Source organism: Alligator sinensis, unplaced genomic scaffold (genome assembly GCF_000455745.1).
Source record: "Alligator sinensis unplaced genomic scaffold, ASM45574v1 scaffold1511_1, whole genome shotgun sequence".
Lineage (NCBI taxonomy): Eukaryota > Metazoa > Chordata > Crocodylia > Alligatoridae > Alligator > Alligator sinensis.
The window spans coordinates 305,741-317,722 of record NW_005843139.1 but is presented as its reverse complement, the minus strand read 5'-3'; the positions used below and the strand labels follow the sequence as shown (position 1 = coordinate 317,722).

The window sequence follows — 11,982 nt, the reverse complement described above, 5'->3', positions numbered from 1 at the left end:
TGGCCTTCTCCCCCTTCTCCTTGGCATTAGATGCCCCCCGCCCCCCGGCCCCCATGCCAGAGCGGGGAGTGAACCCGGGCACCCAGACCTCGACACAGCTGGGTGGGCAGCCTCTGCTGAGTCAGTGCCTCCCCGGGTCCAACTCCACCGCCCCCGCCCACCCGCCAGGGACTCCTGGGTCCCCTCCAGGCCAGCTCACAAGGCAATGACCTTTGCCCCCCCTTCCCCCCAAGGAACCCAGGTGTGTGGCACCGAGGGAGACCCCAGACCCGGCTCGGCGAGACCGCAGGTAAACCGAGCTGGCTGCATTTGGTGCGGGGAGAAAGCCCTGGTGACCGGGGTCCCACCCCACAACTGGCAGAGTGTGGGGCTGGCACAAGCGAGGGCCCGGGCAAGACGGGGAGAGCGTGAGAACGGATTCAGTGGCTTATACTGGGAAAGTAGATGGTGGAATGGCTGGGGGACCTCGTTATACTGGGAGAATGACGGGGGGGAGACTAATGAGCCGCTGGAAAGGTGGAACCAGTGGCAGACTGACTTATACTGGGAAAGTAGAAGGTGGAACCAGTGGCAGACTGGCTTCTACTGGGGAAAGCGTGAAGCTGGAATGAGTGGGCAACTGGTTTATATTGGGAGAAGAAAAAATGGAGGGGGGGCTACTATACTGGGAGAGCATGAGGGGGAAATCAGTGGTCGACTGGGTGATACTGGGAGAGGCTGAGGCTGAAATCACTGGTGAACAGGTTTATACTGGTTTATGCTGGGAGGTCTCACTGGTGTCTTTCAGGTGTCCCACCTACCCCCCAGGATGTCTGAGGATCCTCCAGGGCAGGAGCGCCGCCCACTGGTGGCCGTGGATGGCGTCCCATTGCCCCAAAAGACATGGGAAAACTGGGCCCAGATCAAGGCCTTCCAGGCTAAGCCTGACGACCTCCTCATCTGCACTTACCCCAAGGCAGGTAGGTGTGGGCAGGGCTTGGAGAGCTCCTCCCCTGGAAGGTGGGACAAAGAACAGCACCAGAAAAGCTCCACCCCAGACCTGGTTTTATATGGGGCTCCACCCCAGAGCCAGCTGCATCAGGGATCCCCCCCACAACATATTGTCCCCCCGGGCACAGGCACCACCTGGATCCAGGAGATCGTGGACATGATCCAGCAGGGTGGGGACCCCGAGAAGTGCCGTCGAGCCCCACTTCATGAACGGCACCCCTTCCTGGAGTGGGCCCGCAGCCCTCAGTCCACTGGTAAGCCCCACTTGCATTAGGGAGGTAGGTTTTTGGACCGTGAAATGCCCATAAATTTATGGACGGTCAGTAAAAAAAATCAGGCTAAAACATGTCTGTGAAAAAAAACTGAGCTGTCTAAAAAAGTTGGCATGTTGGTGAAAACATGTCAGAAAATGCTGGTGTGTTGGTGAAAATGTATCAGTAAAATTTTGTGTGTTGGTCAAAGCATGAGTCAGAAAATGACATGTTGGTGAAAATGTGTCAGAAAAAAGTTGGTGTGTTAGTGAAAACATGTCAGTAAAAAGTTTTCCCGCTGTCAATAAAATAAACTATTCCTGCCGTGGCCACCCCTTGGGCCCCTGCCCTCCACAATGATCCCATGATGCTTTGCAGGGGTGGCCTGGGCTGATGCCATGCCCCCCCCGCGGACCCTCAAGACCCACCTCCCTGTGAAGCTCCTGCCTGCGTCCTTCTGGAAACAGGGCTGCAAGGTATGCTGGGAGGTGGGGGGGCACTACAGGGGGAAGCTTGCAGTGAGGCGGCACTGCTGGGAGAAGCTTGCAGTGTGCTCTCTGTGCCCTGTGCCAGGTGGTGTACATGGCGCGGAACCCCAAAGACTCAGCCGTGTCCTACTACCACTTCCTGCGCATGCACCAGCTCCTGCCCCAACCAGGGCCCTGGCCCCAATTCCTCGAGGCCTTCATGGCGGGAACAGGTGAGTCTGATTGGCTGGGACGTGTGGGCGTTTCCCTTCTCCCTCCCCACTTCTGCTCCAACCCAGAGCTGGACGCATCTCAGCTCTCCCCATACACTGTTATATGTGGATGTTACATCCCAGAGCATTTGCGCATCTCAGCTCTCCCAGAGAGTGTTATAGGCAGCCATGTCTACCCCAGAGCTGGACACATCACAGCCCTCCCTGACACCATTATATGTGCCTGTTATGCCCCAGAACTAGGCAAATTGCAGCTCTCTCCATACATTGTTGTATGCACCCATTTCTACCCCAGAGCTGGGCGCATCTCAGCCCTCCCTGATACTATGATATGTGGTCATTGCACTGAGCTCTGGGGCATACCAGCCACATATAACAGGGTATGGAGAGGGCTGTGATGTGCCCAGCTCAGGTGCAAAGGCCATGTATAACAGTGTATGGGGAGGGCGGAGATGCACCTAGCTCTGGGGTGGATGGGCCACATATAACAGTGTATGGAGAGGGCTGAGAGATACCTTAGAGCTGGGCATAATGGCCACATATAACAATGTATCTCAGCTCTCCCCACACTGTTATATGTGGCCATTATCATATGCCCCACCCTAGAGCTGGCCGCATCTCAGCCCCTCCCCATACACTGTTATATGTGGCCGTTGCACGCCAGAGATGGGCGCATCGTATCCCAGAGAGCTCCCGCGGGCTCTGACTCTCCTCTCTCTGCAGTGCCCTGGGGGTCGTGGCACGAGCATGTCAGGGGCTGGTGGCGGGCACGGGAGGCGCTGCCCCTGCTCTTCCTCCACTACGAGGACCTTAAGGAGGTGAGTGCTGCGAGCTTCCCCCCAACAGTGCCCTGAGGCTGTGAGCTTCCCCTCAGCAGTGCCCTGAAGCTGTGAGCTTCCCTCAGCAGTGCCCCACATACTGTAAGCCGCCCCCCAACAGTGCCCAAGCGCTGCAAGCTTCCCCAGAGCAGTGCCCTGCCTCTGTTTCTCCCCCCTTCCCCGCCCCCAGGACCCAGGGCGAGAGATCCAGCGGGTGGCCCAGTTCATCGGGCAGCCCCTGGTGCCGGCTGCACTGGAGAGGGTCGTGCACCACACCTCCTTCGAGGTCATGCGGGCCAACCCGGCCACCAACCGGGCCAGCGCGCCCCGCTCCGTCCTGGACCAGAGCATCTCCCCCTTCATGCGCAAGGGTGAGGCCCCGGGACCCCGCGGTGCAGCTGGCTCTGGTGGGGGAAGGCCCCCCGGCGGGGACGGGGCTCAACTCCTGTCCCCTCCGTGGCTGCAGGGACCGTGGGTGACTGGAAGAACCACTTCACCGTGGCCCAGAGCGAGCACTTCGACCGGGACTGCGCCAGCAAGACGGCAGGCACCGGCCTGGCCCCAACGAAGACGGCGGGCCCCGCCCTGCCCTTCCGCACCGAGCTCTGAGGCCCCGGGCATGCGGGCTCCCAGACCCCCCGCTCCCACCCCCACGTATCCCAGCAAGCCCAGGCGTGCGGCCACCCGCCCGCCATGGGGAACCCGAGGGAAACTGAGGCACAAGGCTGGGGGTGGGTGGGGGATGAGTCTCTTCTGCATCCAGCAGAGCCAAAAATGGATCGCTTCCCCCCCAAAAATAAACCCTCTGCTTCGCTGGCTTGTGGAGGTTGCTTTTAAGGCGTAGCTGCCCCCCGTCCCCACCCCAGAGGACCCAGGAGGTCGAACCCCGTCTCCCATCCAGGGGCCGACTTGGTCTATCCCTGCTTAGCTCCAGTGCAGCCCCCCCCGCAATGATGCCTGGGTTCACTGGGAGGGGCCTGGAAGCTGGTGAGCGAGAGCAAGGCATGCTGGGAGCCCGGATGCCTGTGTTCACTGGGAGAAGGAGGGGGTGAGACCGGGGGTTTGGGAGCTCGGGCGCCTGCGGGGGCAGGGAGGGAAGGGGGTTGAGGGCCTGGACACCTGGGTTCCTTGTGGGGGGTGAGACCAGGGGTGTTAGGAGCCCAGACGCCTGGGTACCTTGGGGGGGATGGGGGGGGCGGCTGGGTGACAGGACGCCTGGGTTCTCTGGGGAGGGGGCTGAGACCAGGGGTGTTAGGAGCCCGGGCTCGTGGGCTCTCTGGGGTGCGGGGTGGGAGGAGAGGGGTGTTAGGAGCCCAGATGCCTGGGTTCCCGGGGGTGGGGGCGGGGATGGGAGCAGGGGGTTTAGGAACCCAGACACCTGGGTTCCCTGGGAGAAGGTGGGGGTGAGAACAGGGGGCCTGAACACCTGAATTCTCTGGCCCTACCCCCCTCCCCAAACCACATTGCTGGGGGGGGATCCCCATTCGCACCTCCTGTCCGGCTGGGCCCCACTTCCTGTCTCTCTTCTCAGGCTGAGAAGCATCCCTGGGGACCCCCCCCCCCCCCGCACCACTCCCCCCCTTGGCCCCCCCCCCCCCGGACAATCTCCCAGCTTCTGGGGCCTTGCAGAGGATGGAGCCAGGATCCCAACTCAGGCCAGAAACACAGCAGAGTAGGGTTGCACCTTGGAGACTAACCCCAGCAGAGCCCCCCTCAAAGGCAGGGTGGAGGGGTATTGCATTGCCTTCCCCCAGCTCTGGAGTTTGCAATGCAAGAACAAAGCAGAGTGCATTTCCCAGCAGGCCTTGGAGCAGTTGCGGGGGCACTTTTGGGGAAGAGGGGTGCAAATTACGGGGGTGATATCAGGCAGGAGCTAAGGGAGAGATGCCCCTTAGAGACAGAAAGGGATTTTTTTATGGGTCTGATTTATATGGAGACTTACGGTTCTCTAGACATAGACAGTAAATGGCATTATCGGGGTCTGATTTATACAGAGGCTTACGGTTCTCTTAGCATGGGAGGGAGTGGGTTTATAGGGAGTCTGCTATATACAGAGATTTACGGCCTTGTATGTATCGTGCAGGAAATGGATTTATTAGGAGCTTGTTTCTAAGGAAACCTGTGGTTTTATAGGTATCGTACAGGAAATGGATTTATGAGCAGCTTGTCTACACAGAGACTTACAGTATCCTATGTATACCACATGCAATGGATTTATATGTGTCTTATTTATACAGAGACCTACGGTACTCTGTGTATACTGCATGCAATGGATTTATAGGCATCTTATTTATACAGAGACCTACGGTACTCTATGTATGCTGCATGCAAAGGTTTATAGGGGTCTGATGTATACAGAGACTTACGGTTTTGTATGCATGGTGTGAGAAATGGTTTTATCAGGGTCTTATTTGTATGGAGATTTACGGCGTTTCAGGGACGTGAAATGGGTTTCTAGGCACCTCATTTCTATGCGTTGGATGGGAAATGGATTTTGGAGCACCTTATTTATGCAGAGACTTATGGTACTCTGTGTATAGGGCATGAAATGGGTTTATAGGGGTCTTATTTACACGGAGCCTTACAGTACCCTGTGTATAGTACATGAGGTAGGTTTATAGGGGTCTTATCTATACAGAGACTTACAGTACCCTATGTATAGCGCATGAGATGGGTTTACAGGGGTCTTATTTATACAGAGACTTACAGTTTTGTTTTTATAGTATATTTAAATGGATTCGTAAGTACCTTATGTATAGCGTACCATAAGTCTCCATATGTGTGTGCTTATAAGGGATTTATATGGAGACTTATGGTACCCTATATATAGCACGAGATGGGTTTATAGGGATCTTATATGGAGATTTATGGTATCCTATGTGTAGCATGAGGTGTCCTTATGGGGGTCTTATTTATAGAGAGATTTATGGTACCCTATGTATAGCACGAGTGGGCTTATAGGGGTTGTATCTATATGGAGACTTACGGTACCCTAGTTTATAGGGGTCTTATTTATATGGAGACTTACAGTACCCTATGTGTAGTGCATGAGGTGTGTTTATAGGGGTCTTATCTATATGGAGACTTATGGTACCCTAGGTATAGTGCATGACCTGTGTTTATAGGAGTCTTATCTATACAGAGACTTACGGTTTTGTTTTTATAGCATATTTAAATGGATTTATAAGTCCCTTACGTATAGCATACTGTAAGTCTCCATATGTATAGCGCATGACGTGTGCTTATAGATGTCTTATATATATGGAGACTAACGGTACCCTATGTATAGTGCAGAAATAGAAGTATCTTATTTACAGGGAGACTTACAGCTTTATAGTACAGGCAAGGGGTTTATATGCAGAGACTTATGGTTCTCAAAAAAAATGCATATATACAGAGACTTATGGTTTTGTAGGTATAGTGTGTGGAATGGATTTCTGGGTGTCTTATTCATATGGAGACTTACAGTTCTCTATAGGGCATGACATGGATCTATAGGCACCTCCTTCCTATGGAGATATCGGGCATTATATATCTATATGATGTGCAGTACTGTGGTGGACTGTATATAAAAGCCACATAACAGCTGTATATAAAATATAATGTCTGTATATACACCTTTAAGGACCATATATAGAATAGAACTGCTGTATGTAAGGTCTGAGGGCCATATAGAAAATATCCCTGCTGTATATATAGGCCATAAAAGCTGGATATAAAATACAACAGGCATATACAAAATACGATAGATTCTATATATGCCTTGATGACCATATATAAAATATAACAGACACATATAAAATACGACGGACATATAGAAAACAGGGTGACCATATATAAAATATAATGGCTATCTATAGCATATGATAGGCCTTAAAATAAGGGAATATATACCTATATCTGTCAAATAAAGCAGTCATATATATTCTTTTTAATGGCCATATATAAAATATAACAGCTGTATATTAACTATTATGACCCTACATAAAATATGATGGCCAGATATAAAATATGACGGCAGTATATAAAACATAAACAGCTCTATATGCACTTATATGCCTAGATACCAAACAGCCCTGTGTACACTTTAATGTCCATATAGAAAATATGCTGGCTGTATGTAGAGAATATGCTGGCCCTATAGACACTTTAAACACTGGATATAAAATAGGCCAGGCATATGTATTCTTCAATGACTGTATATAAAACATAGTGGCTGTATATACAATATGATGGCCATCTATACACTTTCATGACTGGAAAATAGAATATGACAGCTATATATATGATATAATGGCTGTATATAATTTATGACACCCACATATAGAATATGATGGATGTATATGAAATATGGCTGCATATACCCTTTAATGGCTGTACATAACAGCTGTATATAAAAATATAATAACCATATATGTGCTTTCTTTACTCTATATAAAATATAACAACTGTGTACGTGCTATCATGACCGTATATAAAAGTGATATACGATTGTTATATTTTCTATACAGCCGCTGTGAGAATTGCATATGTACATTCCTGACCGTATATAAAATATAAGGACTGTATATAAAATATATTTTATATACGGTCAGGAAAGCACGTATATAATTGTTATAGCGGCCACATAGAACATATAACAATCGTATGTGTGCTTTCATGACCATATAGAAAATATAGCAGCCGTATAGAAGATACAACGATCGTCTATGCGCTTTGACAACCGTATGTAAACTATAATGATCATATATGTGCTTTGATGACTGCATATAAAGTATAACGGCCATATGTGCACTTTAACGGCTATATAGAAAATATGACAGTCGTGTCTGTGCTTTAGTGACCATATAGAAAATGTAACGGCTGCATATGCCCTTTCATGCCCATATAGGAAATGTAATGGCTGTATAGCAAATCTAACAACCATATATCTGCCATACAGTCATTAAAGCGCGGATGTAGTTGTGTTAGATTCTTGCTTTGGGGTGTTGCCGGCTCCTTCCCCTTCTCCCACGGGTGCAGGCATCGGGGTCGGGGCTTGCACCTCTGTTGGGGGTGGTTGTAGCCCAGGCAGCTTCTGCCGGGACTTGCACCTGGAGGCAGCCAGGTCTGGGGGAGAGCGGAAGAGAGGTGCATATAACTGTGCCCAGGGCAAGGGTTGAGATGCAACCAGCTCTGGGGGGGAGCAAGGGGAACCAGCCACATATAACACTGCCCAGAGAGAGAGTTAAGACGTAACCAGCTCTGGGGTGGAGCAGGAGGGAGAGGTTACAGCCACATATAACAGTGCCCAGGGAAGTGTTGAGATGCGACCAGCTCTGGGGGAGAGCAGAGGAACCAGCCACACAAAACACCGGCCCACACCTGGGCTCACACTGCACATGACACACCCCACCCCCACTTCCTTGTGACCCTCCGACTTTCCCCCTGCAGGTCACAGCACGGAGGGCGGAGCTTCTTGAGAAAGAGGTGGGGCTGCCCAGAAAGGAGGCGGAGCTACCTGGGAGGACCAGCCCAATGGAGCCAGGTGAAGCCCCCAGCACCCCAGATCCCCAAGTTGGGGGGGGAGAAGAGGACGTCTCCAGAGCCGCCCGAGCAGGTGAGCCCAGCTCCCAACGCCCCCGGGGCAGCCCGGGCATCTTGGGGGGCAGGTCTGGTAGCCTGCCCCCATCACTGAGGGCAAATCGCAGCCCCAACCCACTCCCTGGGGGTGCTGCTGGCTACCAGACCCAGCTCGTGGTGCGGGTGTCGGCACCTCAGGAGGGACCAGAGGGAAGGAAACATCCTTCTTTCTTCTAAGAAGGGAGGTATTGGCGGCAGCCCAGAGAACCGGGAGAAGTGGGGGATATTTCCCAGCCCCACAAGCAGCCCAGGCATAACTAGACCTCCAAGTCGAGTGGAGAGACAAGAGACGGGTCCGTACCCCGTCTGGGCACCACAACCCATAGCCGGAGGAGAGGCCTATCCCGTTCCTGGCCACCAGCACCTGATCTGCTGAGGCCGCTGGCCCCGTGTTGAGCAAAGAGCAGGTGGGAGAGCACAAGGGCGCTAGGCAAGGCTGGGCGGCGGGGCCGAGAGAGCCCCTCATCCTTCCTTCATCCATCCCCTTCTCTCCTCCCAGGTGCCCATGCAGCCAAGGATGCCGAGAACGCCCCCGTGCCACCCGTGAGACGCCGGCGGCGCCGGGCCGAAGGTGGCCTCATCAACCTCCTGGGCCTCCTGGAGCCTCAGCCCCGGGTGCGGGCCCGGCCCTACCGCTGCACCGACTGCGGCCGGGGCTTCAGCCAGAGCTCCAACCTGCTGGAGCACCAGCGGGTGCACTCAGGGGAGCGCCCCTTCACCTGCGGGGAGTGCGCCAAGAGCTTCGCCCGTGGGTCCACGCTGGCTGAGCATGTCCGCACGCACACCGGGGAGAAACCCTACCCCTGCCCGGACTGCGGGCGCCGCTTCGCCCGTGGCTCCACGCTGGCTGAGCACCGCCGGACCCACACGGGTGAGACCCCGTTCGCCTGCCGCGACTGCGGGCGCTGCTTCAGCCGCACCTCCAACCTGGCCAAGCACCAGCGCACGCACACGGGGGAGAAGCCCTACCCCTGCCCCGAGTGCGGGAAGCGCTTTGGCCTGCGCTCCAACCTCCTCAAGCACCTCCGCACGCACTCTGGGGAAAAGCCCTTTGCCTGCGGGCTCTGCGCCCGCCGCTTCAAGAAGAAGACCCACCTGGTGTCCCACGGGCGCACGCACACGGGCGAGCGGCCTTACGCCTGCGGGGACTGCGGGAAGAGCTTCGCCCAGAGCTCCACCCTCCTGGAGCACCAGCGCACCCACACCGGGGAGAAGCCGTACCCCTGCCCAGACTGCGGGAAGCGCTTCGGCCTGCGCTCCAACCTCCTCAAGCACCTGCGCACGCTGCGGGTGCACACGGGGGAGAAGCCCTATGGCTGCAGCGCCTGTGGGCAGCGCTTCCGCTACAAGACCCAGTTCGCCCGGCACCAGAAGCTGCACCATGGGGGCGGCCGGGAGGAGGAGGAAGAGGAGGAGCCCGTGGCCGTGCTGGCCGTGGGGCCCTGGGCCACTGCCAACCCGCTCGTGCCCATCCCAGAGACGGCTTGAAAAAATATTGCCCCCCAAAAACGCAGCAGGAGGGATTTGGGAATGCGCGTTGTAGCTGGGAAATATGGTAAGGGGCGTCACCTAGCCAGGGCAGCAAGGGTGTACATTATAGGTGACAAATACAGTAAGAGTGTGTCATTCCCCCCCTCCCCCCCAAAACACAGCTGGTGGAAATTAGGAGTGTGCTTTTTTGGTGAGAAATTGAGAAATACGGTAAGAACCTAGCCCAGAGGCGGCAAGGGTGCATGTTATAGGCAAAAAAAATATGGTAAGAGCAGTTTTCCAGCTTGGGAGCAAGGGTGCATGTTATACGCAGGAAATACAGCAAAAGCAGTTTCCCATTTTGGGAGCAAGGGTGCACATCATACACAAGAAATACGGTAAGAGCAGTTTCTGCTGTTTATTGGGAGAAACCAATGGGTCATTTTGTATTTGAGAGACTACGGTATTCTCCTCCCCTTCCCTGCCAGATCCAACCCATGTGGTCCAGCATCCCTGCTGTCCCAGGGCTAGGGAACTGCTCTTACCATATTTCTCACCTGTAATGCGCACTCCCAATTTCCACACGTTCTTTTTCAGAGGGAAATGTGCGCTGTATGCCAGAAAATACCGTATTTTCCTCCCCTCCCCCGCCAGATGCAGCCTGTCTGGCCCAGTATCCCTGCAGCCAAGAAACTGCTCTTACTGTATTTCTCACCTATAACGCGCACGCCCAATTTCCACACGTTCTCTCTCAGAGGGAAACACGTGAGACAAGGAGCCCCTCACATCTCCCCCGTGTCTAGCTCTGGGTCTTTATCGGTGGCCGTAGACTAGGAGCCATGGCCCCAAGCTTCAGCAGGGGAAACTGAGGCTGGAGAGGTGGAGGAAACTGCTGGCCGTGAGGTGGTCGAGTATTGAAGGAGGTACCTAGAGAGGTTGGAGACGCTGGAGCGGGATGCTTTCACCCGGGAGAACCTCGCCCTCGGGAAGAGCCTCGGTGACCTCACGGGAAGCCCGACTTTCCCATGATCCTTCAGGAGTTGCGGCGTCTCCATCCCCGGAGATTCGCAAGAGCCAGGTCAGTTGTGTCCTGGGCTGTCCCGCCTGGCACCCGTCACATCCCTCCCAGCTCCATCGTCCCATGATCCTTTGCTGCAGAACTGCATGCTGGGAGCTGAGAAGGGCTTCCCTCCGCACTGGACTCTCTGTTGGTCTCTTCCTCTCTGGGAGGTTCCTATTGGACCAGAGGAAGCTTGAGATTGTTCCTATTGGATCAGGGAGACCTTCGAGACTGGGGGGGGTCACCTGAGGCATGGTCACGGGTTCGAGTCCAGCCTCGGGGAGTTGCCGTTCCCGCCCCGCATCGTGGGAGGCCGCGTGTGACCCTCCGGACTCAATCCCCTCTTTCGTTTCAGCCAGGGCCGAGGTCACCGTAGCCCCGGCACTAACAGCACCCCGACGCCGGCGCTGCTAGCCCTGGGTTACCCCAGAGCGGACAAACAGGGCAGCGGAGAGCAAGCAAGGGGGGCGGGGCATCTTTTCAGTACCGTATAGACTTGTGTACCACGCCCCCCGAAAATTAGCGATGGAAAGCAGTCTGAAACCGAATCTGATTGGATTTGATTAAACAGATCTCTCTCGCTCTTCTTTTTCTGTCTTCCTTCTGGCTTTCCAAAGCAGGTCTTACGTTTGGGGGGGGGGGGGGTGTTATAGCTAGAGAAGTACAGTAGCCGGTGGCAAGTGAATCCGATTGGATTTGATTCAACACGCACGCGCGCACGTGCTCGCCCCCTCCCGCCTTTCCAAAGCAGGTGTTATTTTTGGAGGGGGTGTTATAGCTGGGGAAATACGGTAGTTGGTGCAGTTTGGGAGCCCTGTGTGTTGCGCACGGGAAATTACGGTAGGGCCCGTCCATGGTTGGGGGGGCGTGTCTAGGGCCTGATGGGGGCGGGTACCGTATTGCTGGGTACCGTATTGTCTGGAGTATGACGCGCAGCTGGGGTAGAAGCACGCCGCTGCTTCCTGGGGGCAAAAGGGAGGGGCCGGAGGGGTCGAGGCCGCGGTGCACACTGGGACACTGCTGGACACACACACACACCCCCCCCCCCCACACCCCCCCCCCCCGCGACGC

General features: G+C 54.6%; 2 protein-coding genes across 4 annotated transcripts; both read left to right on the top strand.

The window, feature by feature from the left end:
• The first annotated feature begins 6 nt into the window (after positions 1-6).
• LOC102376003 (sulfotransferase 1C2-like) lies at positions 7-3,581 on the top strand. Its single transcript, XM_006037573.2, has 9 exons — positions 7-289; positions 788-959; positions 1,119-1,244; positions 1,620-1,717; positions 1,815-1,941; positions 2,665-2,759; positions 2,950-3,130; positions 3,226-3,318; positions 3,349-3,581. Exons 1-9 carry the CDS (start codon positions 206-208, stop codon positions 3,366-3,368), a joined length of 996 nt encoding a protein of 331 aa, XP_006037635.2. The 5' UTR covers positions 7-205; the 3' UTR covers positions 3,369-3,581.
• A 165-nt stretch (positions 3,582-3,746) lies between these two features.
• Positions 3,747-11,507, top strand: LOC102375750 (gastrula zinc finger protein XlCGF52.1-like). Of its 3 annotated transcripts, none has more exons than XM_006037572.3 (3): positions 3,747-3,807; positions 8,193-8,358; positions 8,881-11,506. In XM_006037572.3, the coding sequence occupies exons 2-3, from the start codon at positions 8,277-8,279 to the stop codon at positions 9,867-9,869; spliced, it is 1,071 nt and encodes a 356-aa protein (XP_006037634.2). In that variant the 5' UTR covers positions 3,747-3,807; positions 8,193-8,276; the 3' UTR covers positions 9,870-11,506. The 3 variants fall into 3 exon arrangements, with proteins under 3 accessions (XP_006037634.2, XP_025049744.1, XP_025049743.1); XM_025193959.1 differs by lacking the exon at positions 3,747-3,807 and adding an exon at positions 4,381-4,431 and having other exon boundaries at positions 8,881-11,507; XM_025193958.1 differs by lacking the exon at positions 3,747-3,807 and adding an exon at positions 4,439-5,368 and having other exon boundaries at positions 8,881-11,507.
• Positions 11,508-11,982: the final 475 nt, after the last annotated feature.

Bases quoted from the DNA above. Each gene is read 5' to 3' on its own strand.
- LOC102376003 (XM_006037573.2), top strand. From the start codon at position 206: ATGACCTTTGCCCCCCCTTCCCCCCAAGGAACCCAGGTGTGTGGCACC. The intron at 290-787 runs GTAAACCGAGCT...GGTGTCTTTCAG, and splicing joins CCGGCTCGGCGAGACCGCAG to GTGTCCCACCTACCCCCCAG. The intron at 1,718-1,814 runs GTATGCTGGGAG...GCCCTGTGCCAG, and splicing joins TCTGGAAACAGGGCTGCAAG to GTGGTGTACATGGCGCGGAA.
- LOC102375750 (XM_025193958.1), top strand. From the start codon at position 5,303: ATGAAATGGGTTTATAGGGGTCTTATTTACACGGAGCCTTACAGTACC. The intron at 5,369-8,192 runs GTAGGTTTATAG...TTCCCCCTGCAG, and splicing joins CCCTGTGTATAGTACATGAG to GTCACAGCACGGAGGGCGGA. The intron at 8,359-8,880 runs GTGAGCCCAGCT...CTCTCCTCCCAG, and splicing joins CTCCAGAGCCGCCCGAGCAG to GTGCCCATGCAGCCAAGGAT.